At 47.0% G+C, this 21614-nt stretch overlaps 1 protein-coding gene across 9 annotated transcripts in view; it reads left to right on the top strand.

Annotated features, from left to right (window-relative positions):
• The first annotated feature begins 13277 nt into the window (after window positions 1-13277).
• Window positions 13278-21614, top strand: part of fgfr2 (fibroblast growth factor receptor 2) — a 50013-nt gene continuing 41676 nt past the window's right edge. For 2 of the 9 annotated variants that reach the window (XM_031578527.2, XM_031578523.2), the window contains exons 1-2: window positions 13278-14033; window positions 16560-16819. In XM_031578527.2, coding sequence (XP_031434387.1) covers window positions 16636-16819 — 184 coding nt within the window. In that variant the 5' untranslated portion in view covers window positions 13278-14033; window positions 16560-16635. The remainder of the gene's footprint in view (window positions 14034-16559; window positions 16820-21614) is intronic. The other 7 variants (XM_031578528.2, XM_031578526.2, XM_012817058.3 and 4 more) reach the window with 5 other exon arrangements.

Here is a 21614-nt window from a genome sequence, read left to right as displayed (position 1 = left end):
GTCCTCTGCCTCGTGGCTAACTTGGTCACTTCACTGGTGAGCCCTCCTCTAACGCTCAAAGAGCAAAGTCATGGAGGGGCGCCATCTGAAAGTTATGGCCCCAGGCCCCAAATGTCTCAGCCCAGTATCATTCACATCTCACATCTCACGACTCACGACTCACGACTCACGACTCACGACTCTCGTCTCACGTCTCACGTCTCACTTCTCACTTCTCACTTCTCACCCCATCAGCCTATTCGAAGGGGAGTTTGGGGGAGAAAGGTTGCCCACTCATACCTATCCCACCGCTTCGGCCGCAAAGTCCAGTGTCTCGTACTCCAGCCGCCCACAGTATTTACCCTATTCAGAGTCCAATTTTATGTAGTCTTTGGTTCCATTCATACTTGAATGCCTCAGGACCTCTGGATAAAAAAAATACACACTTAAGTGAGTGGTTTCTGATGGTTAGAAATGATATGGCCGTATTTTATGCTTCCTGATGGTAAAGCTAGCAGAAATGTTTATTTTTATGAGGAGGAGAGAGCTCTGCCCACGCTCTCTCTCAGTTCATCTAGAATGTTCCACAGCGACGTAGATATGATAAATGGCGGCGGAGTCTGTAATCTTGTGGTGGCCGGCGAGAGGAGAGCCAGACAGAGAAATCCAGAATGCCGTCTGAGACTTCTCTTTAGGAACGGCGATGTGTGTGTGAGACAGAGAGATGATGTGTGTGTCTGTGTGCGCTCGGTACTTTGTATTGTTGGAAAAGACTGCATGCCTTGGCGTCCATGGGTTTGTGTGTGGATGTGAACAAGTGTTGGTAATTTCTCTGCTTTCGAATAATGCAGTAAGCATGCATGTGTTTGGCTCTGTATTTGTGCCTGTATGTACGTGTGTATGTGTGTGTGTGTGTGTGTGTGTGTGTGTGTGTGTGTGTGTGTGTGTGTGTGTGTGTGTGTTTGTGTGTGTGTGTGTGTGTGCGCGGCTGTTTGTTTGTATGTGTATTTGTGTGTTTGCGTGTGTTATGCTCTCTTTTTGGAAGCATTATAATCTTGAGGTGGCATTTTGCTTGTAGGCACTCTTTAGCTCCTCACAGTGATTCCGGCCCAGCGGGTGGAATACTGCAGACTGATGGACTGTGGCCATGACTGTTTAGGTCTGATTGCAACTTTTCATCACATTTGCACAGAGCTTGTGTGTACTGAACGTCAGCCTCAATACACATAGCTTATTTTTATTTTGTTTACATGGAAAGAGAGAGAGAGGGAGAGAGAGAGGGAGAGAGAAAAAGAAAGAAAAAGAAAAAAAGACTGAGGAGGTTACTCCAGGGCAGTACACCATAATGTTCTTTACTCTTGCGCCTTAAGATGCATCTCCATCAAAAGGTTTTGTCATTCGTATTTCACTTAGGGCCATTTGTGTGTATTGTTCTTTATTGGCTTCAAGCTCTGTCATCTGGAATGAATTAATTGAAATTACAATAATGAAAATCTGTGATGTTCTTAACAGAGAAATATTCACCTCCTGTGTAGATTAGATGAATTGCTTTGGGGAAAAAAAGCTATCAGTAAGAGATATGATGTCCATAGGCGCCATCTCTGTCTGTCATAAAACCTATGAAGCATTCATGAGCTAAAATGTAGAATTAATATTGCACCGATAACTTTGTCTTTTTAGTATCATATTTTACTGAGTAGTTTTATTACCTCACTCTTGCTGAAGCTCTGCCAACGAGACTACACACACACACCCACACACACACACACACACACACACACACACACAGACCGGTGAGAACTGTAACAGTAAAAGGTTTCAATCGGCTGAGAATGCGCTCTCTGGGCGTATTGCCTGCAGCTCTGCTCTGCTCTGCTCTGCTCTGCGCGGTGCGAGGGTGAGGTATGTGCTGAGAGATCGGCCTTTCACAACCCCGCACTGCACAAGCGGGTAATTAGGCATCGCAAGTGAGCAGCTCAGTGGCCAACAACAATGTATATCTGTCATGTTCCCCCTCCTCTCCTCTCCTGTTCTCTCCTCCGCGGGCCGGCAAGCTGCGACGTGAAGAGCGGGGATGCCGAGGGCCTGCGCACAGATGCCTTTTGTGTGGGGAGGAGGAGCCGGGAGAGTTGGATACAGTACAAACACAGGTATACACAGATGCACTCAAACACACACACACACATACACACACACACACACACACACATATACACACACACACACACACCACTTGTTTACATACACATACTGTACGTATATATACATATACACACAGACATTTCTACTAATACATGTATGTATGAACACAGACACACACACACACACACACACACACACAAACACACAGATATACAGTATAGATATATATACACACTGAATGTATTCATACAAGAATATCCAACACACACACACACGCTGAAAGAAACTCACACACAAAATCAAAATCAAACAGCCATGCATTCACATTTGCTGTGAAGACCAATGCATTGCATACATTCACTCGCTCTCGCTCTCTCTCTTGCTCTCTCTCTCTCTCTCTCTCTCTTTCTCTCTCAACACACACACACTCTAATGCGGGAAACATTTGCCAACAGTTGTGCATAGACCCAAACACACTTTAATAGTGGTTAATCCTGTGTTGAGTCGAAGCAGTGTAAACACAGACACATGCTCAGACATCAAGTCTCCTAAATACTGTAGCCAAGTAGCCCATCCTCTCTCTCTCTCTCTTTCTCTCTACCTCTCTCTCTCTTTCTCTCTCTCTACCCCTCTCACTCTCTCCACCTCTCTACCGCTCTCTCTACCTCTCCCTCTCTCTTTCTCTCTCTCTACTCTCTCTTTCTCTCTCTCCACCCCTCTCTCTCTCCACTCCTCTCTCTTCACCTCTCTACCTCTTTCTCTCTCTACCTCTCTCTCTCTCTCTCTACCTCTCTCTCTCTCTTTCTCTCTCTCTACCCCTCTCTATCTCTCTCTCTCTCTCTACCTCTCTCTTTCTCTCTCTCTACCCCTCTCTCTCTCTCCACCTCTCTCTCTCTCCACCTCTCTACCTCTTTCTCTCTCTCCACCTCTCTCTCCCTCTCACTCTCTCCACCTCTCTACCTCTCTCTCTACCTCTCCCTCTCTCTTTCTCTCTCTCTACTCTCTCTTTCTCTCTCTCCACCCCTCTCTCTCTCCACCTCTCTCTCTTCACCTCTCTACCTCTTTCTCTCTCTACCTCTCTCTCTCTCTCTACCTCTCTCTCTCTCTCTCTCTACCTCTCTCACTCTCTCCACCTCTCTACCTCTTTCTCTCTCTACCTCTCTCTCTCTACCTCTCTACCTCTCTCTCTCTCTCCACCTCTCTACCTCTTTCACAAATGTTCTCGTGGCCTTGAGGTCCTCTCATATGGCTTCTCTCGTTCATTCCTTTCTGCCACTCCTTCACTTTTTTCTTCTCTGATCTGTCTCCCTCTCTCTGTTCGCGTGTTCGACATTTCATCTCCTTGTCCTCCAGCCCTCCTTGTCGTATTTTCAACTCCTTTTGAAATCCAGTCTCTTTCATGGAGCAGACTTTGAATGCTTGACCGGCAGAACACTTCATTTCAAAACTCACTCGCCACGCTTTTGTAGTCCAGCTAAGCAGCAAGCACACACGCACACACACACACACTCACAATCATGTATCACATTCTTTTTCACACTTTCACACTGTTTCTCCTGCATCCCCTTCTTTCTTTCCTCTCTCTTTATGTCTTTCCTCTCTCTATTTCTCTCTATCTTTCTCTCTCTCTCTCTCTCTCTTTCTATCTATCTATCTATCTATCTCTCTCTCTCTCTGTATCTATCTATATCTCTCTCTCTCTCTCTACCTATGTATCTCTATCTATCTATCTATCTATCTCTATCTTCTCTATCTTTGTGTTATTTTTCTCTGTCTGTCTGTCTTTGCGTTCTTCTCTCTATCCTTCTCTCTCGCTTTCTTCCCCCTCTCTCTCTGTCCTCATGTCTTTCTTTGGGGCTGTGAGATAAAGTGCAGTGCCGGGGTGAGGTGACAGAGGTCAGGGTTTAGGGTTGAGGGGGTAGGTTTGCCCCCCTCCTTCTTCACGGCTTCTCTCACTGACTTTGGATTTGGTGCTGGGGTCAAAATCTTTAACCCCTCCCTTCTCTGGCTGCACAGAGAAAACACATGTTTCATCTCAACTCCTTTAACACATTTAACCGCTCTAACTCACACACACACGCACACACACACACGCACGCACGCACGCACGCACACACACACACACACACACACACACTAACACACAAACCCTGAAAATCACCACATACACAAACAGTGCCCATTCAACCACATGTGTGAGCTGAGCAACGTAATAAGAGGCACACTTGGGGCCAGTCTTTGCCAAGCAATCTAAATTGATGCTGGCAACACATACTGCCCAGCACCCATTAACAAACATTCTCTGGAAAGACAGAGAGAGGAGAGGGAGAGAGAGAGAGGGAGAGAGGGAGAGAGAGAGAGTGGTGGTGGTGGTGGTGGTGGTTAGTTGTCAGAGTGTGTGTGCACACAACGCAAGCATAGAGTTTAACATAAACACACACATACACACACACACACACACACACACACACACACACACACACACAGATACAGACTCACAATCAGCATAACTTAGCATCAAGTTTCTTCTTGCTTCATGTTATTAATGACCTTGATGAGAGAGGAATATTGGGAGAATCTGTAGTCTTTTTCTCACAAGGCTCAACCCAAACAGTGATACCTGATCCAATGATCCTGTTAGATAATAATGGGCAATGACTAATGTTTGAGACTGTGATGTCTCACCACTGAGAATGTTGGCTTGTATCCAAACTGAGTGTTATTGAATGAGTGACTCCTTAATCATCTTAGGACAATTCAAATGCTCTACAAAAGTCGCCTGATGAGGAGGTAAACTCATATATGGTCTTCATTCATCAGATCTTTCAAAGTGAGAAGACCCAGCCTGTACAACCTGTAACCAGGCATCCAGCCAGCCCATTTAACAAATTAACCAGACAGAAGTAATCGCTTAAATCTGTTTTAGTGCTGGTCAAAATACCCGTCTCCCTCTTTTTCCCTCGCTTTCACACTCTCTCTCACACACAGTACTTTCCCTGTTGCCACATTACGAAACATGAACCTTGAGTCCAAGTCTCGGGGAAATGAAGTTTCAATTATGACTGCTTACATCCTCCATACTGTTCAAACTACTCCAGCTTCCTATACAATGGTGAATATGAAGGTGAGAAAGACAGAGATCTCTATGGTGATGCAGAACCAAAGGGGGGAGGCTGGTGTTGTTAGGGGAGTGCCCAGCACCAGTGCACTGTGAGCGGGGTGATTTAGGAGCATTACTGGCATGAGCTGAGTGGACGAGGCGTCTGGTTATGATGTTGTTATGATGGTGGTAAAGGTTGTGTGTGTGTGTGTGTGAGAGAGAGAGAGAGAGAGAGAGAGAGAGAGAGAGAGAGCAAGAGAGAGGGGTGGGGGGGTGTTAATGAGCACTTGATGGTCGGCGGTGACACTGTGCAGAGTGTTTTCTCCAGTACTAGGGGTCAAAGGTCATGGCCACTGGGCAACCTGGTGATTTATTTTTCCGCATCCCTCCTCGCCCCACTGCGCACAATTGAAGCAGTGTGTTCTGGGAAGCCACTGCCATAAGACATTATCGGGTCAAATCCAGCTGCTGCGCTGTGAAAGGGGACAACATGGAGGTGTCAATGGTCTGAAAACCTACCTCAGTCATCCACTCAGTCACCGCACTCTTTCTGTCTGTTTAACCATGCAATAACGTGTGTGTTTTATTTTCTATCGCCAAGGCAACCTTTGTTTCTGAACACTGTTGTGATTCTAAATAAGAATTTTGAAGATTATGTTTTGAGAACTATTGGGGTTTTTCCATTGGCTCTTCTGGCCGGGCCACGCCACGCCGCGCCGTGCAGAGCTAATTTGAATTTCCATTATAAGTTTACGGCGCCAACGGTGCTGTGCCACGCTCATTTTGGACCCTCTCCTGAACAGGGCCAAACTGCGCCAGGTCCACTTTCAAACGTGCCGAATGGTGTCAAAGATTTCTCTTATGTGATTTTCTCAGTCATCATTCAGCGTTTGCCATAGTGTGTCTGCATTTTTGTATATCAAGACACGTATGAAGCAGATCTGGAAAAAAATCCGGTTTAATCTGGAAAGTTTGAATAGTAAAAATAACAATGATAGTAAATGGTAAACTGCCCTATCGCCATTTCTACCACAGTGAGTGTGTTTAGGCAGACATTGAATTAACTAAATAAATGCATTCTCTCATTGTGGTATGAACTCAATAAATTCCATGGTTAAATATCATTGTTACCTGGAGGCAGACAAGCTAACCCACCCACAACAGCTAACATGAACTACTTAAAGACACACTCTCAGGTGAGTAGACCCTGATGTACCCCTTACTTAAAGATACACTCTCAAGTTCGCTGAGCGAAAACAATTCGTATAAAAATACGGCATAGGACCAGTAGTAAAATAGTTTCATTTGAAGGAGTACACAAATAGATAATTTATCAGTTATACATTTTATTTTATAAAACACTACTAGATGCATTTATTACAATCAGATACAAAATTCTTAAATATCACATTAAAAATGGTCTTGCAGGAGGTCACATATTGTCAGAAATGTAGTTTTATGTAGCATAACAAAAGAATGACTCCGCCCCATCATTACATCACAGTAAATGACGGTTATTTCTCCATGTCAATAAGTCACTAATCTTAACGTGTCATCACAGTAGCCCAGACCGTGGAGGAAGGGGAATAACAGTGACAGTTTAACCCTGACTGGCTGCTCTCTATCCTCTGAGCAGGTGCCTGGGACGTATGACTAATCATCTGGGGGACTTCTGGTAATGACCCTGAGAGGCATTCACGTTGTAGGGCAGTGAGTGTATTTGTGTGTGTGTGTGTGTCTGTGTGTGTGTGTGTGTGTGTGTGTGTGTGTGTTATTTGCAGTGTGCGTGGCTGTAATGGGTAACTGGGCTTCCTGCTTGTCCAGACGAAAGGGCCCCTGGATCCTCTCTGTCAGCATGCACGCTTCAGCAGCCAAGCGGAGCAGACGGCTCACCACTGGACGGGTTCCCGTGTCACAGACCCCTAATGGCCCAGCCCCAGGGAATGCCTCACAATGACACCTGAAGTGTGTGTGTGTGTGTGGGGGGGGGGGGGGGGGGGGGGGGGGTTGAGTGTCTGTCTGTCTGTTTGTCTGTATGTGTTTGTGTGTATGTAAATCAACTGTTGTGTTCGTGTTTGTGATTCTGTGATTTTGTTGCACATTAGACCAGGTCCTCGGCCCCGATGAAAGCAACATTACTGATCAGCTGGAATAGTGTATTGCTCAAATGAACAAATGTATACAAATAGGTGATTTTCTTTTTTCAGTGCTTACACACACTCACTGGACAGCTAGTGAGTTTTTCTTCGAGAGCTGCAAAAGCTGTGGGTGGGTGTATGTGAGTTCATTTGTGACTTTTTCAAAGGGAAATAAAGTTTCCCATAAGGTGGAAGTCGTTACAGTAATGTTCATGTGACTGTGAGAACACACTGGACCTTTTCTACGTTTTGAATGAAACGTGGGCAGATGAAACCGCTCAGGAGAACTGGCTGCGACAGGCTTTATTCATATATTCCGATGCATGTGTCGGTGAAGAATCTCAGCCAGAATGAGAGCAGATCCTGAAGTGGCCCTTAGTCAGCGAGTGCTAATGAGCCGCTCAACTTGAGATCAAGTGTATGCTGAGAGGAGAGGAGGCAGCCACGGACGGAGTCAGCCAGGCGAGCAAGCAAAGATCCTGAACTCCTGACTTGTGTGTGTTACTTGTTGCGATGGCGAGGTTCTCAGCAGCTGTATTAGAGCTCATTTGGATTACAGCATTGCACTTTGTGAATGCATACAGAGCCCAGCCTTTCACAATTAGAATAGGCAGCACAGGCTTTTTTGGAACAGTGGAGGTTTTTGTTAGGGGTATGTTTGAGGTACACTGACTGCAGATCAGTTCTGATCAGGTCAGATCTGTCATATGTTCATATTCCATAAACCCTCTGAATGATTCATGCCATATTTCTTTCCGTCGCTGTCATGGCAGTTCATGTCTCCCGATTTAATGGTCTCAGGTTATCACAGCTGTCACATGTTATATAATATCAAAGCATAAAACATTATAAAAGTCGTCCTATTTACAGATAATGATACAGTGATATCAGTGGAAAACAACAGGGTTTGGTATCTGCCATTACATGTGCATAACGTGGCAATGCAAGACCAGAAGATGGAGGGTTGACAATGTCAATCATTTGAAGCCCAAATGTTTTACGTGGCTCTGATGGAAAGCTATGCATTGAGATGCATGTGAGTGTGAGGGTGGTGGTGCTGTACGTAATGGCAGGAGTTAAGTGACTCGTCTGACATGCTTCGGCTTGTGTGTGTTTTACTGGGAAACCGTGACACATGGGGGATTTGTCCATCTTTCACCCTGGCCTGCTCCCCACAACTCCTTTTTCTGTCATAGGAATGGAACACTCATTCTCTCTCTCTCTCTCTCTCTCTCTCTCTCTCACTCTCTCTCTCCCTTTCTCTTTCTCTCTGTCTCTGTGGCTCCTGCTGTAAAGCCTGTTGTGAGGCATGTGCGCTATTCCAAGCACTCTGGAGCACAGTGGCAGAAACATCTGTGGAATCTGCGCTCCTTGCCCTACTTTCCCCCTACCTCACCTCACACCCCTACACAGGGACACTTTTTCACTGCATTGTATGTGTGTGTGCGTGTGCGTGTGTGTGTGTGTGTGTGTGTGTGTGTGTGTGTGTGTGTGCATGTGTGTGTGTGTGTGTGTGCGCGTGTGCGTGTGCGTGTGTGTGTGCGTGTGCGTGTGTGTGTGTGCGTGTGTGTGTGTGTGTGTCTGTGTGTGTGTGTGTGTGTGTGTGTGTGTGTGTGTGTGTGGCGGGCGGGGGGATGGGGGGTTCTTGCCTCAGGGGGTGGGAGGGGTCACTAATGATGCTGGCCAGGGTGGTGCGGGAGAGTGGAGTGATGTGGAACTCTTGCTCATTCAGAGTGCATCCATCAGGGAGGCCCGACTTTTATGACTGTGAGATTTGTGGGGCCGAGGGTCAGGGGGAGGGTGGGCAGGCAGGGACACAGAGAGACCACGAATGACTGAGGCCAGAGAGAAATGTTTGGTGTGTGTGTGTGTGTGTGTGTGTGTGTGTGTGTGTGTGTGTGTGTGTGTGTGTGTGTGTGTGTGTGTGTGTGTGTGTGTGTGTGTGTGTGTGTGTGTGTGTGTGTGTGTTTATTTGTATGTGTGACTTGGGTGATAATGTATGCAAGTGTGCATTGCAGAGAGACAAGAAGATTATCTGATATCTCTAAAACCTAAAATGAGCAGAAGAGTATCTCTCTCAACTTTACATCTCCAGCGTAAACTACAATCATGAGGGTGACGGCACAGGAAAATATAGAGCTCACTCTTAAGCGTTTATTTTAATAACGTTTCCTATGTATCTCCTCCGGATGAGAATGCCATAAATCCCATCACAGCTTCAACTTCATGGAGGGAGGGATGGGGAGGGGGGGGGGGGGTGTTTAGAGGAATAATCTCTATCTATAACTCCCTGTGTGGGATGAGCCAATGTCCTCAGACAGCCTAATTGTCCACACAGTACCCCTGCTACTCACTGGTGCCGGTCACATTCCAGATGCATTTGGTGGGATTTTGTGGCATTATCTCCTCCAGCCAGTGGACCATCGGAGCCAGAGACTCACTGATGGCTCAGCCCGCCCCCTTCCACTAGTGATCTGCTCCTGTCTGGCTGCACAGGGAGGCTTTTTTTTCACATCGTGCAGACACACACACACACACACACACACACACACACACACACACACACACACACACACAGACACAGAGACATAGACACACACAGACACACAGACACACAGACACACAGACACACAGACACACAGACACACAGACACAGACACAGACACAGACACAGACACACCCAAGCACTCTTACGCACTTTTCACACGCTTCACCCGCACCAACATACACAACTGGATACGATACACATCAGCTCTGATGAATCACTACGCACAGCTTTGAAACCCACTACTCTAGTCTACTTGGCAGAACCCACACAGGCAAACATTTATCTCAGCCTGATGCAACCTCCAGGTTTGGCTCAGTGGAGCCAAGTGCAATCAGCCCCTTAGATGCACATATCCACTTAAATCCTCATCCTTGTTAACTCTCCGGCCTGTAAAGATATAGCTCTGAATCATGAATGTTACAAGACCAGAGGCCACGTCGGGAATGCTCGAGCAAACAAACACAGCGGCGCATAAACTCCCAGCAATTACATGTGCGTTTAACCATTCCGTCTTTATTAGGAGTCGAGGACGGCCCAAGTCTACCTCAAATCCCTGTGTTTTGATTGTCTTGTCTCAATCCCCTGCACAGCTGGTGAAAGACGTCGGGGGAACGCGTTTTGCCGCGGCCTGCCAAGCTCCGGGGTAATTTGGCGGACAGTCTCCTCGCCATCCCTAGTAAAAGGAACCCTTGTATAATGGCTGAGTGACGGCAGCGCTAAGCCGCCACCACCACAGCCACACTAATGTCATATAGAGCAACTGGGACCACTAACACAGCCAGCCACTGCCTCCACCACCCCCGCTGCCGCTGCTGCTGCCGCTGCCACGACTGGGGCCCTGTGCACCAGAGGCATCTGGCAGAGCTGCCCCTTCCACTTCTGCCGTTTGTCATTAACGTCCCACACCAGCACACACCATGCTGGGATTCCCATATTATGTGGTGAGCTCTCTGCTTTTTTTAACTCCTCCATAAATGTGGCAATTGGTGTCTTTTACAGCAACTTTTATGGATGGATGCGAATGTTTAATGGGATCTAATGGGGGATGCACAGAGGTTTATCGAGGTCAGTTACTGTCCGCCCTCGCGTCTCTCCACAGGGAAAACAAAAAAAAAACAGCAAGCAAGGTAAATGAATTGAATATTTCAGTTTTTTCTCACATGAGAGACAAGAGATGTGACGGAGCAGATGTGGTCCTCAAAAAAACCAAACACAACACAGCCATGTTATCTCACGAGCAATGACACAAAAAACAGCAAATGGCTGCTGGCTTGGTTGGCTTAATGTGATTGAATTAGGTGGCCTGGCAGAGAGGAGGGCAACACCCAGCTGTTGATTAGCTCACACCAAAACGGCGTGATTAACATAACAGCAGGAGTCAGCGCTTTAATCATCATTAGCCTCATTCAGAGCCAGCCGGCAGCCAGCACCAGGCTCCAGTGAGCTTGGGAGTGGTTAAAACTGGTTTTAACCCTGTGTGTGTGTGTGTGTGTGTGTGTGTGTGTGTGTGTGTGTGTGTTGTATGGGGGTGCAAAGAAGAAGTGAGTTCTTACTGGGTTTCGGTGCTGTGTATGTGGTGATGTGGTGTTTGCTGGGATAGTTGTTAAGACGTTTGTGTTGTTAAGACGTTTGTGAACTAGTTTGCTGTGGGAGTAAGTGACCATTACAAAGTTACAAAAAACATTACAGAGATTTAAATGACACAGATTAACACACTCTCTGTTATTCATTCATTTTTTTCTTCCCTGTCTTTCCACTGGGCAGCTGACATATAGTGTGGCTGCAGTGCAATTAAGAGAGAGGGACACCGGAAGAAAGACAGAGAGAGAAAAAAAAGTACGAAACAGAGACAGAAGTAGCGAGAGAAATAGTGTTCACAGTTGTGGCTGAGTGAGTGAGAGAGAAAGAGAGAGAGAGAGAGAGAGAGAGAGAGAGAGAGAGAGAGAGAGAGAGTGATGACCTGTGTGATGGCTACTGAAAGCCTCAATGTGGGCTCTTTCTGAGGCGAGCCTTTGCAGAGGTGGGAAAACCCGGTGAGGTGACAGGGTGGCTCGGCCTGGAGATGGGCAGCCTGTGAAAGCCTGTGTTTTCCTCCATTCTTCTGAGGGGCAGGATCCAGCTATCCTCCTCTCTTTATTTGGCTTTCACGCCATCCCGGTCCGAGCTGTCACCTTTTTCAAGGTCCCTGACGGCTTCACTGAGGACAAATGAAAAACAGCGAGAGAGCGAGAGAGAGAGCGAGAGAGGGAGAGAGAGAGAGAGAGAGAGAGAGCGCAGGGGGAGGGTAAAATGGGGAAGAAACATTGATAGAGAGCTCCATTCACAGAATAAGCCTTCCAGCTGCATTAGCAGTCGGATTCGCTGCCTCCTTCTTCAGGATGAATGGGTGCGTTTCTCCTCATGGGGAGGGGCCTCCCGCCACCCTCCTCGCGCTTAGACGGAGAAAGACAAGAGCGCAGAGATTAGCCACACTCCCCCTGCTTGCTTCTCTTACCTCCATCCTGCATCCATCTCTCTCTCTCTCTCTCTTGCTTTCAGAGAGTGCTTCAAAAGGCCCTGTCCAATGAGAGAGGGAGAGGGAGAGAAGGGAAGAGGGTGATAGAGAGGGGAACTGTGGGGGGGCCTCTTGTGTGTCCACTGTTTTGGGGTCACTGAGAGAGGGAGAGAGAGAGAGAGAGAGAGAGAAGGAGAGAGAGAGGGAGAGAGAGGGGGGAGGGCGAGAGAGAGAGAGAGAGGGGGGAGAGGGAGAGAGAGTGAGGGAGGGGGAGAGAGAGAGAGAGAGAGAAGGAAAGAGAGAGGGGGGAGGGAGAGAGAGAGAGAGAGGGAGAGAGAGAGGGAGAGGGAGAGAGAGAGAGAGGGAGAGAGGGAGAGAGGGAGAGAGAAAGAGGGCTTGGGTGTGCCTGGCAGTGGAACAACATGCCAAAACAGCCAAGAGAACCGCCGTGGGGCAGAGGGTGCTAAGCTGGGTCCATTTTTGCCTCACAAGTGTGACAAGTCCATGAGAACACAGGAGGAGTTGGTGAAACACCTGCACTGGGTCTGCTTTAAGCGACAGATCAATTCTAGCTCCTACTCAACTTCAAAGTTAACATCTGTAGATTTCTGAAGAAAATCACTCCTAAATGCAGAAATAACCCATTCACACATCAAGGCAATAACATATGGGCGAGCAAACAAATGAAACAGTAATAACGCTGTAATAACTCCAGAGCAGTTGTGGAAGTGTGACTAAACTTGATCCAATAACAGCGTTATTCTAACCTACTAGTTTCCTCATTGGTATGTTTCTCCACTAGGCGGCGTTGTTAATGAGAGCAGACGCGTTCAGAGGCAGAGAAGATATTGGGGGAGGAGGACCCCTGTATCGCACAAAGTTTTCAGGCAGCGAAGTAAAATGCGCACTGCATTCGAGTGCTCGGAGCGAACACACGGGCTCTGCTAGAAGCACTGCGTAAAACTGCAGAACCCGGACTTTTGATTGGCGGAGAAAGTCAGAGTCAAAAAAGTGTAGTCAGGAAACAGCTCGGATTTCAGGGGGGAGTGACACTCGAGGGGGTTGGAGAGAGAGTGAGTGGGGACGTAAGACGAGGAAAAAAAACTCAGTAAACCTGACAAAGCGTCTGAGAACAGAACTCAGGATTCTCGGAGGGGTAGACGATCTGCCGTGAGGAATCCTCGAAGTTTATGGATTTTGGGTCTGTTTGGGAGGACGTCTAATCGTTCTTTTGCCCAACACTTTCGTCAGTCCAAGGCTGCATATCTTCTCGTTTTAGATGAAGCTTGCAGAACCAAGGAATTTGACAACTTTTGGTGATTGGTGAAGAGGATAAAAAGTTCCGCGGACGTATGTTTTTCAAACTGTCTCTGGGATTTACAAAACATTCCAGGATTCATGCGGCATATTGATCATGAGAAGCTTTCGGAATTCCTGCGTTGTTCTGTCGTGATTTGAATCGTACATCTCCGGATTTTTCGGGAGTTAGGAATTCGTTGCTTGGCATTTTTGCTAGAGTTTGGGAGACGTCGCCCCGTCGGGACTACACATTCTTCTTGCGATCCGGCCCATGCACTCGCCTGGCTCCTCCGTGCATGCGGATCGCGTCCCGAAAGTGTTTGGTCCGCCGAGGTAGGCATATTTATCTGGAGTTTGTCAGTACTGGGATGAGTTTTATACGGGGCACAGATCTAAAAGTGTAGTCTAGTCTGCGGATGAGGCTTTCATAGCACACCATGCTTACTTTTGCCTGACACGTATGTGAGCATCAAGTGACTTCTGCAAAACCTTTGCGAAAAGCTTAGGTATTACACTCTATTTTCATCCTCCGTGTTCGGCCCACGAGTGTCTTCCTCTTTTCAATTATGTTTTCTTTAAACAGCTTGATGGGCTATTTGTTTTATGGTTAATTTAATTGTAAATTATATACTGTTTTCTGTCAGATGTAACATAAGCTTTTTAGCTTTTGATTAATACAAAGCACATTGAGGTTCCCTAAGGTCAGTGGAATTTTGAAGAGTGAACTCTTTCAGTTTTTATTATTATTCAGTTGATACCCGTCTTCTTGGTAATGTAGAGATTAAATATTTTAATGTTTGCTATAACAGCAACTGACATGAGTTCATTACGTTGATAGTAAACAGCATTACCGGCTAAATTGTAACAGACTTGGTAAATGTTTTTTATTTTGACACTACTTTTTTCATCGTGTTGTGGTGCGTATTATTTAAATTCACACAGCTATCTCTGGTAATTTAAATGATGGGCTCATTATCGATGCGTGCTCATTAATGATTGTGATTTTAGTAATTAACACTTGTTTAGTAGTCCACGCTCTGCCGCGCTGATCAGGGCCAATTACCCGAGATTGCAGCCGTGTTTTTCAATGGCTACATATAAAACCGTAAATCTTAGAGCGTTTCTTGCTGTGCAGCCATTGTAATAAAAGCAAACTGATTTCAATATGAATAGGGAGGCAATCAGCTTCTGAGATTTACCAGTAAAGACGACACAGGGTTAGAAACCATTTCGTGGAGAATAAAAGAAAGTAAAACCATTTTCTTTAGCCTACTTTAATTACTACACAGCACCTTTTGCTGTCTCGTTATGTTTGAACTTGGCTCCTTAAAAACTGTGCTACACATCTGCAGGTTCTTTGAAAATCATTCATTACTAATCACAAGGGACATCATGACATGTTTTTACTCTCGATAAATTCGCAAAATGCCAATTGGCCTTAGAAAATTGATTTATGTATCGGTGCAGGACAAGATACAATGAAGAGAAATTATTTAGATCAATTTGGGCCACACTTACATAATGGAAAAAGGCATACAAGGAACTCGCGCTTAAAATATCGTCCAGTTAATAAGTAGGTTAGAGCTGTCAACTAACCTTCTCGCATTGTTTGGCTTTTCAATACATTAATTTGACCATACACCGAACTTGAAACAGAACAGAAAAAGCACTTATTCCTACAGATCGTAATTCTTCATGTGCTTGAGAATATGGCCCAAGATTTCTGGACAGCCAGCTGCGTGTGTACCGCTCATCATGACGCGGATGGGTTGGTGGGACGGGTCCGGCACACAGATGGGTGACCCGGTCGACCACTGAACTCATACAGCCATTTGAAGTTCGTGCGTTCGGTCGTGGTGCTTGAAATGACTCGCTGGTGCGTGAAACTGTCTCTATGAAACAAGATACCAAGTGAAAACACATTTTTGGCGTAAATCTCCACCCCCCGAACTGTGCCCAATCTCGATTACATCTGTATTAGCTGAAACTTGATAAATGTTATTGCTTTCTCAGAGCGTAATGACTTGGTAAAGATTAGTTACAGAATAACTCACAGTGATGAAAATAAATGCAAAAGACGAGTTTCAAAGAATATTATTCTCTCAGGTATGTGCCAACGTTTTGCATGTGGTAATCTGAATTGTAAAACATCCTTACAGTGCCTAATTTTATTCCCTAAATATGAGGATGTATTTCTCTTATGATATCGCTGTCCTGTTCACAAGTTCCTGTTCCACGATCACAAGTTTGACATTGAAATAATATAAAGTTAAGTCTCATATCATTGCGTCATAACTCCTGGTTAATATAGTTTTAGACTGCTTAACAGTTGCTATACGTATTATTCTATGATTAGAGCTGTAGTTCAGCTGTAAGCAAGAGAGCCTCATACATTTGCTATGTCTGCGGCATTTTGGTATATCTGTTTATTTACATTTTGACACATGCGCATTGTCTCTTCCTTGTACGTCTGTGTCGACACTGACACATCCCGTCTTATAAGTACCTTCTTAGAATGATTGAACTAATCATCGGTATGTGCTGTATTGTGCAACGAAACTAAGTAATGGGTATGTAGTGTATTGTGATTTACAGTATACAAACTAGCGCACACTATTTTTTGTGGGTCAATTCGAAAAATTAACCATGTGTCCTTTTTTCCATTTGATCTGTTTCCCTCTTCTCCCTTGCTGCTTACGCCTCAACACCTTATTTACCATGGCTTCCCTCTCCTCTCCTATGCACTCCCCTTCATCACTGTCCGCCGCTCACATCCCTACTGCTTTTGCTCGCCCTGATCAAAACCTTTTTTTTCTTGATCCATTCCCCCATCTACACTCCTCCCACTACTCTCCTCAGTCCAGGTGTTTGGAGGAAATTCCAGTGAGTGACAGGCCAGACCTCCTGCAGTTCATGTTTGGGCGGAGTTCGTCAGATGGGATCAGTGTCCAGGGGGAGGCCGAGGAAGGGGTTATGGGTAAACGCACCCTCCATTAACGGGATGTCCACCGGATGGGCGTGGCTGCTGGGAGCGCTTCTCCTGTCCCTGGCCACCGTCTCCGTGGCTCGGCCACCTTTCCACGCAACGGAGGAAGAAGAGGCCACGTTGGAGCCTGAAGGTGAGGATCCGCTGGCATCTTGTTGGGGTCGGTGGGATGGGACGGAGGGGGAAGAAAAGGTAGTTCCAGGTTTAGATGCGGGCGATTGGGGGACGAGAACCAAGTGACACGGTTCTGGTTCCTCTCGTCCTGCTCTACCCTCCTGGCTCACAGGGTTCTGCCACGGAGTGGAGGAACGGTGACTGTGATTTGTTTTCCTCGATGTGTGTGATGGTGGTGCTTCCTCTTTCATGCTAGTGTTTACACTGAAACGTGCCCTGCCTTCGCCAGCCCACATCCACTGCTAAACTATTTACACAAGCGCAAACTTTTTCCTGGGGTTGAGAGGAGACGGGGGTGGGTGTGTGTGTGTTTGAATGGAGGAGTCAGAGGAGCTGGCGGAAGTAGTGGTTATAATCTCAAACCATGTACATACACTGCAAAGTCATTAGTGGAAGGTGTCAGGTTTTTGGTCTGCTTTCAAAAGCCCTGGTGCATTTCTTTAAGTGAGTAGATATGTTGGAGAGCACTGTAGTGGAAAGGATTACACAAGGAGAGATAGAGAGAGAGAGAGAGAGAGAGTCAGAGGTGGTGAAGATGAGGAGTGTGGTAAGGAGAGATAGAGGAGAGGAGATAGAGAGTGAGGGAGGGAGAGATAGAGGAGAGGAGATAGAGAGTGAGGGAGTGAGAGATGGATGGAAGGAGTGTGTAGCGGTGTGGCTGAGCCCTGGGTCAATGTCAGTCCTGGGACTCTACTCCTCTTGGGGCTCCTGGCGTGTGTTTCAGACGGTGCGCCTCTCGCTCGGCTGACCGCAGCGCTTCAAGACTGCCCTGAGATGGAGCATACTGAGTTTAGTGGTTTCCACCAGTTAGGCTTTTGTGAAAAGGCTATTTGACCAAAGTGCTTCGTAGGCAATTATGTGCTCTCTCTCTCTCTCTCTCTCTCTCTCTCTCTTATGCATTCTCACTGAGTTTTTTCAGTCTCCCGTGAGTCTCGGACCACACACAGGACCTGCCAGTCGGCGTATGTGCCCGGCCAGCCCATTCTGTTTGTTTGGGCTACAATAAACTCTTTCTGCGTGTGTGGGTGTGAATATGAAAGGAGAGACTCTAGTCCGTTTTTCCCCCTCTCTTCCCTCACTTTAAACGGGATGTGGTTCGCTCGTGTCCCTCTTCCAAGACTCGCGAGGAAAGAAAAAAAAAAAAGACATGTCTTCAAAAGTCTGAAACTGTGACAAGGGGGCTCAAGGTTATGTTATATAGAGCTCTTGAAAGAGTCTCTCCTAGACTCTTAAAAACCTGAGTTTGAAAGTGTGAAAGATCTTTGCTTGGAAGTCACACATGTTTAACGCTACACACCTTCCCGTTCTATATTTAATAACTTCTGCTGTTGGAATTTTCCATTTTGACGTCCGTCCCGTCCCCCCTCTGTCTCCCAGTGTCCGTGCCTTAAGGCCAACTGCGGGCTGATATGATGTGACCATCTTGGGCAAGCTAGCTTTTGTTCCTTGGGCTTTAATCAGTTTGCTAATTATAAGGAGAGCTGACCCCTCTCTCCCCACCTCCCTCACACTCCCCATCCACAGCTGACAGGCTTCTGCCTTTTGCCCCAGAGGCTTTGAGATGGCCTTACATGTCCACGTGGGGTATCCCTGTTTCTTTTGTAAAGTAGCCGGTGATAGACATCTTGGCTCTTGCTAGGAGAACTCTCTCTCTTTCTCTTCCTTTCTCTGTCTTTCTCTTCCTTTCTCTGTCTCTGACTCCCGATGGGTGAGTCCACACAGCTGAAAGTCTCACGTGAATGCGATGGAAGAGGAGGATAGTGAGGTCTTGATGCCCCTGTGTGTCTCTCTCTCTCTCTCTCTCTTTTTGGTGTGTTTTAAGCAGATTTGCACATACTTTCTCTTGTCATATGACGGGATTTGATGCTGTGGGAACCGGGTGATCATGGGACGAGAGGGATTAAGTGGCTGAATCAGGTCGAAGGAAGGAAAGGAGAGATGGGGGAGGGAGGTGGAGGGAAAAGAGCACTGTTTTTCTCTGAGTGGGGGGCAGAGCGCGGAGGCGGTGGAGGACTGGTGGGTCCCCAATCGGGGTGCCTTAAGACTCCTAAAGCGCGACTCCAGCAGAGAGTGAGAGGGAGAAAGAGAGAGAGAAAGTGAGAGGGAGAAAGAGAGAGAGATCAGTGAGAGGGAGAAAGAGAGAGAGAGAGAGAGAGAGAGAGAGAGAGATCAGTGCGCTGAGTCAAGGCCCAACATATGTTTGTGCACGGAGAGAGAGAGAGAGAGAGAGAGAGAGAGAGAGACAGAGGTGATGTCATCTGCAGTAGCCGCGCTCCGCGCCTCCAACCCTGAGCTTGGCTAAGCTTGTGTTCTGCCTCACAGCTCTGAGGTGACACACGGGCCTCTGTGTCTGCTGACCCACAGTGGGATTAAACATGGGCCAGCTCCCTGAAATGACTTGAAGCGCTACAGTTAGTGTTCAAAGATAGAGAGAGTATCGTTTTCAATGCTCTGTCTCTCACTCTCTCTCTCTCTCAGTTAGCTTGGTGGTAGCGCTGTGAAGCATTAGCGAGAGCTCCGTCCAGTTAGCTTGGTGGTAGCGCTGTGAAGCATTAGCGAGAGCCCTGTCCAGTTAGCTTGGTGGTAGCGCTGTGAAGCATTAGCGAGAGCCCTGTCCAGTTAGCGGGGTCACCCCAGGCCCTCTGACCACTGCTGGGCTTTGGCCCCTTTCACCTGCGCAGACGGCCACCAGCCCCAGAGTAGAGACAACCTGCCTGCCCTTTTCACAGTTAGAATTACCACCCTGCAGGGGGAGCTTACAATAACCCCCCCCACCCCACCCCTCTCTGCAAGTACTGCCCCTGGGGGCAGAAGCCAGTGTCTTTTGGGAGGGGTAATCGTGTGCAGATTGCATATCAGCATTGCCTGCTATGCCGGAAGAAGGGAGAAGGTTGTAGGTTGCTGAATGTGATTCGGCGGGTCTGTTTACTCCTTGCACAGGTATCAGTGGAGGAGCTGTGAAAGAAAGAAAAGAAGAAGAAGAAAAAAAAACAAGCACAAGGAAGCCATTGTTGCCCCTGCGGCCTGTTGTGTGGCTTAAGTGCATTATGGGTCACCACGAAGCAGATTGGAGATAGGATTACAAAGCAATAATGAACGATAATAAAATTAATTATGGCGTGGAATGTTTTGTTCCTTGACTACGGTTTCGCTCTCTCTTTGGGTTGAGGCATTTATGTAAGGGTTAGGTATTGTTTAGTGATGAGGTGGATAAGGCAACGCAAATATTGTTGAACCCCGGTGGTAATCTCCCTTCTCTCTCTCTCTCTCTCTCTCTCTCTCTCTCTCTCTCTCTCTCCTCTCGTTCTCTCGTTCTCTCTCCCTCTTTCGACCCCTCTGGCTGCTTTTTCCAGCCCCTTTATGGACAGGGTGCATGTAATTGTTTGGCTTGGTTGAGCAAACCCTGTGGAGAAAAATCCACCCAAGCTTGGATGAAACCGAGGCATTGTTGTATGGATCAGATTTGTTTGTCTTTGTCATGGGAGTGGGTGCTGTGGCCTGCTTTTGGGTCGGGTTGGCCGGGGCAGGAATTGATTGAGCTCGGACGGAGGGGTCTGTGTGGGGCTAAAGTTCCCTGCTCCTATCGGCGGAAGATCTTAGCAGGCTTAATTCCCTTTGTTCCCACCACCCTTCTTGTAGCTCTTTCTTCTACTTTCTCCAGGACCTCTCTCTCTTCCTCTCTCTGTCTCTCTCTCCCCTCTTTCCCTCTTTCTCTGTCTGTCTGTCTTTCTCTGTTTCTGTCTCTCTCTCTCCTCTCTTTCCTCATCTCTCTCTCTCTCTCTCTCTCTCTGTCTCTCATAATTCCGGTCCTCCTCCCCTAGTGGAGCCCAGAGCGTGGTGTGAGAGGTGTGAGAGGTGTGAGAGGCGTGTGAGATCATCTAAAACCTGTAGCACCAGTAGTGTTGAAAAGGAATTTGTAGTGACAGGCCACACCACATACACACGAACAGTGGCAGCTTCCGGAATTGTCCCCTTAAGTGTGTGCATATGTTTGTGTTTTTCACTCTGTCTCTCTCTGTGGGTGTGGGTGTGCACATGTGTGTGTGTGCCTGAACTGAGTTCTGTTTTTGTCTTGACAACAAAGGAACCTGGGGATTTTTTTGTATGGTTTTATTAGTAAGACCACTTTTACCGCTTATCTCAAACGGCCACCCTGTCAGGAAGTGCCAGGACTGATTGTTGAAATGCTCCGGCTAACACCTGGCCATTGTGACGTGTCCTTATTGTTGCCCTGCCGCACACACCTGAACTCTCCCACTAAACAAACTCACAGTCCGCTCAACTCCTACCTGCTCTTGGCCACTACATTGTATTTACCCTCCGTACAGCAGGGAGCAGTTGTCTCAAGTATTTCCCCATAGCAGATAGAGAAAGCTACTGTACATAAGCAGTATCTCCCTTTGGCTATAAACTACTATTCACTGTAGCAACACTGTGCTTCAGTGTTCAGGCTTTGCTCAGCAACAATCATCTTTGGTTTAATCTGTAAACAGAGCGACAGTGTATTGCAGTAGCTACGCTAAGCTAAGCTCTGTTGCTGTGTTCGCCCTCAGCACAGCTGCAGTGCTGGTTAAGGCTCGGCCAGTGTTGTATGGTCCTGCAGTGCAATAACAGACAGAGGTTGGTAGGCTCACAGATAGTGTGGACGCGGCTCATGTGTGTTGTTTTTCATGCATCATTGCCACATGTAGGGTCACGCTAGCAGCACGTTGTAGTGTCTCTAATGGTTGGATTGTTTTGTTCAGAGAGTTTGT

The sequence above is a fragment of the Clupea harengus genome, chromosome 13, assembly GCF_900700415.2.
Source record: "Clupea harengus chromosome 13, Ch_v2.0.2, whole genome shotgun sequence".
Lineage (NCBI taxonomy): Eukaryota > Metazoa > Chordata > Actinopteri > Clupeiformes > Clupeidae > Clupea > Clupea harengus.
This window is presented reverse-complemented; position numbering and strand designations above follow the sequence as displayed.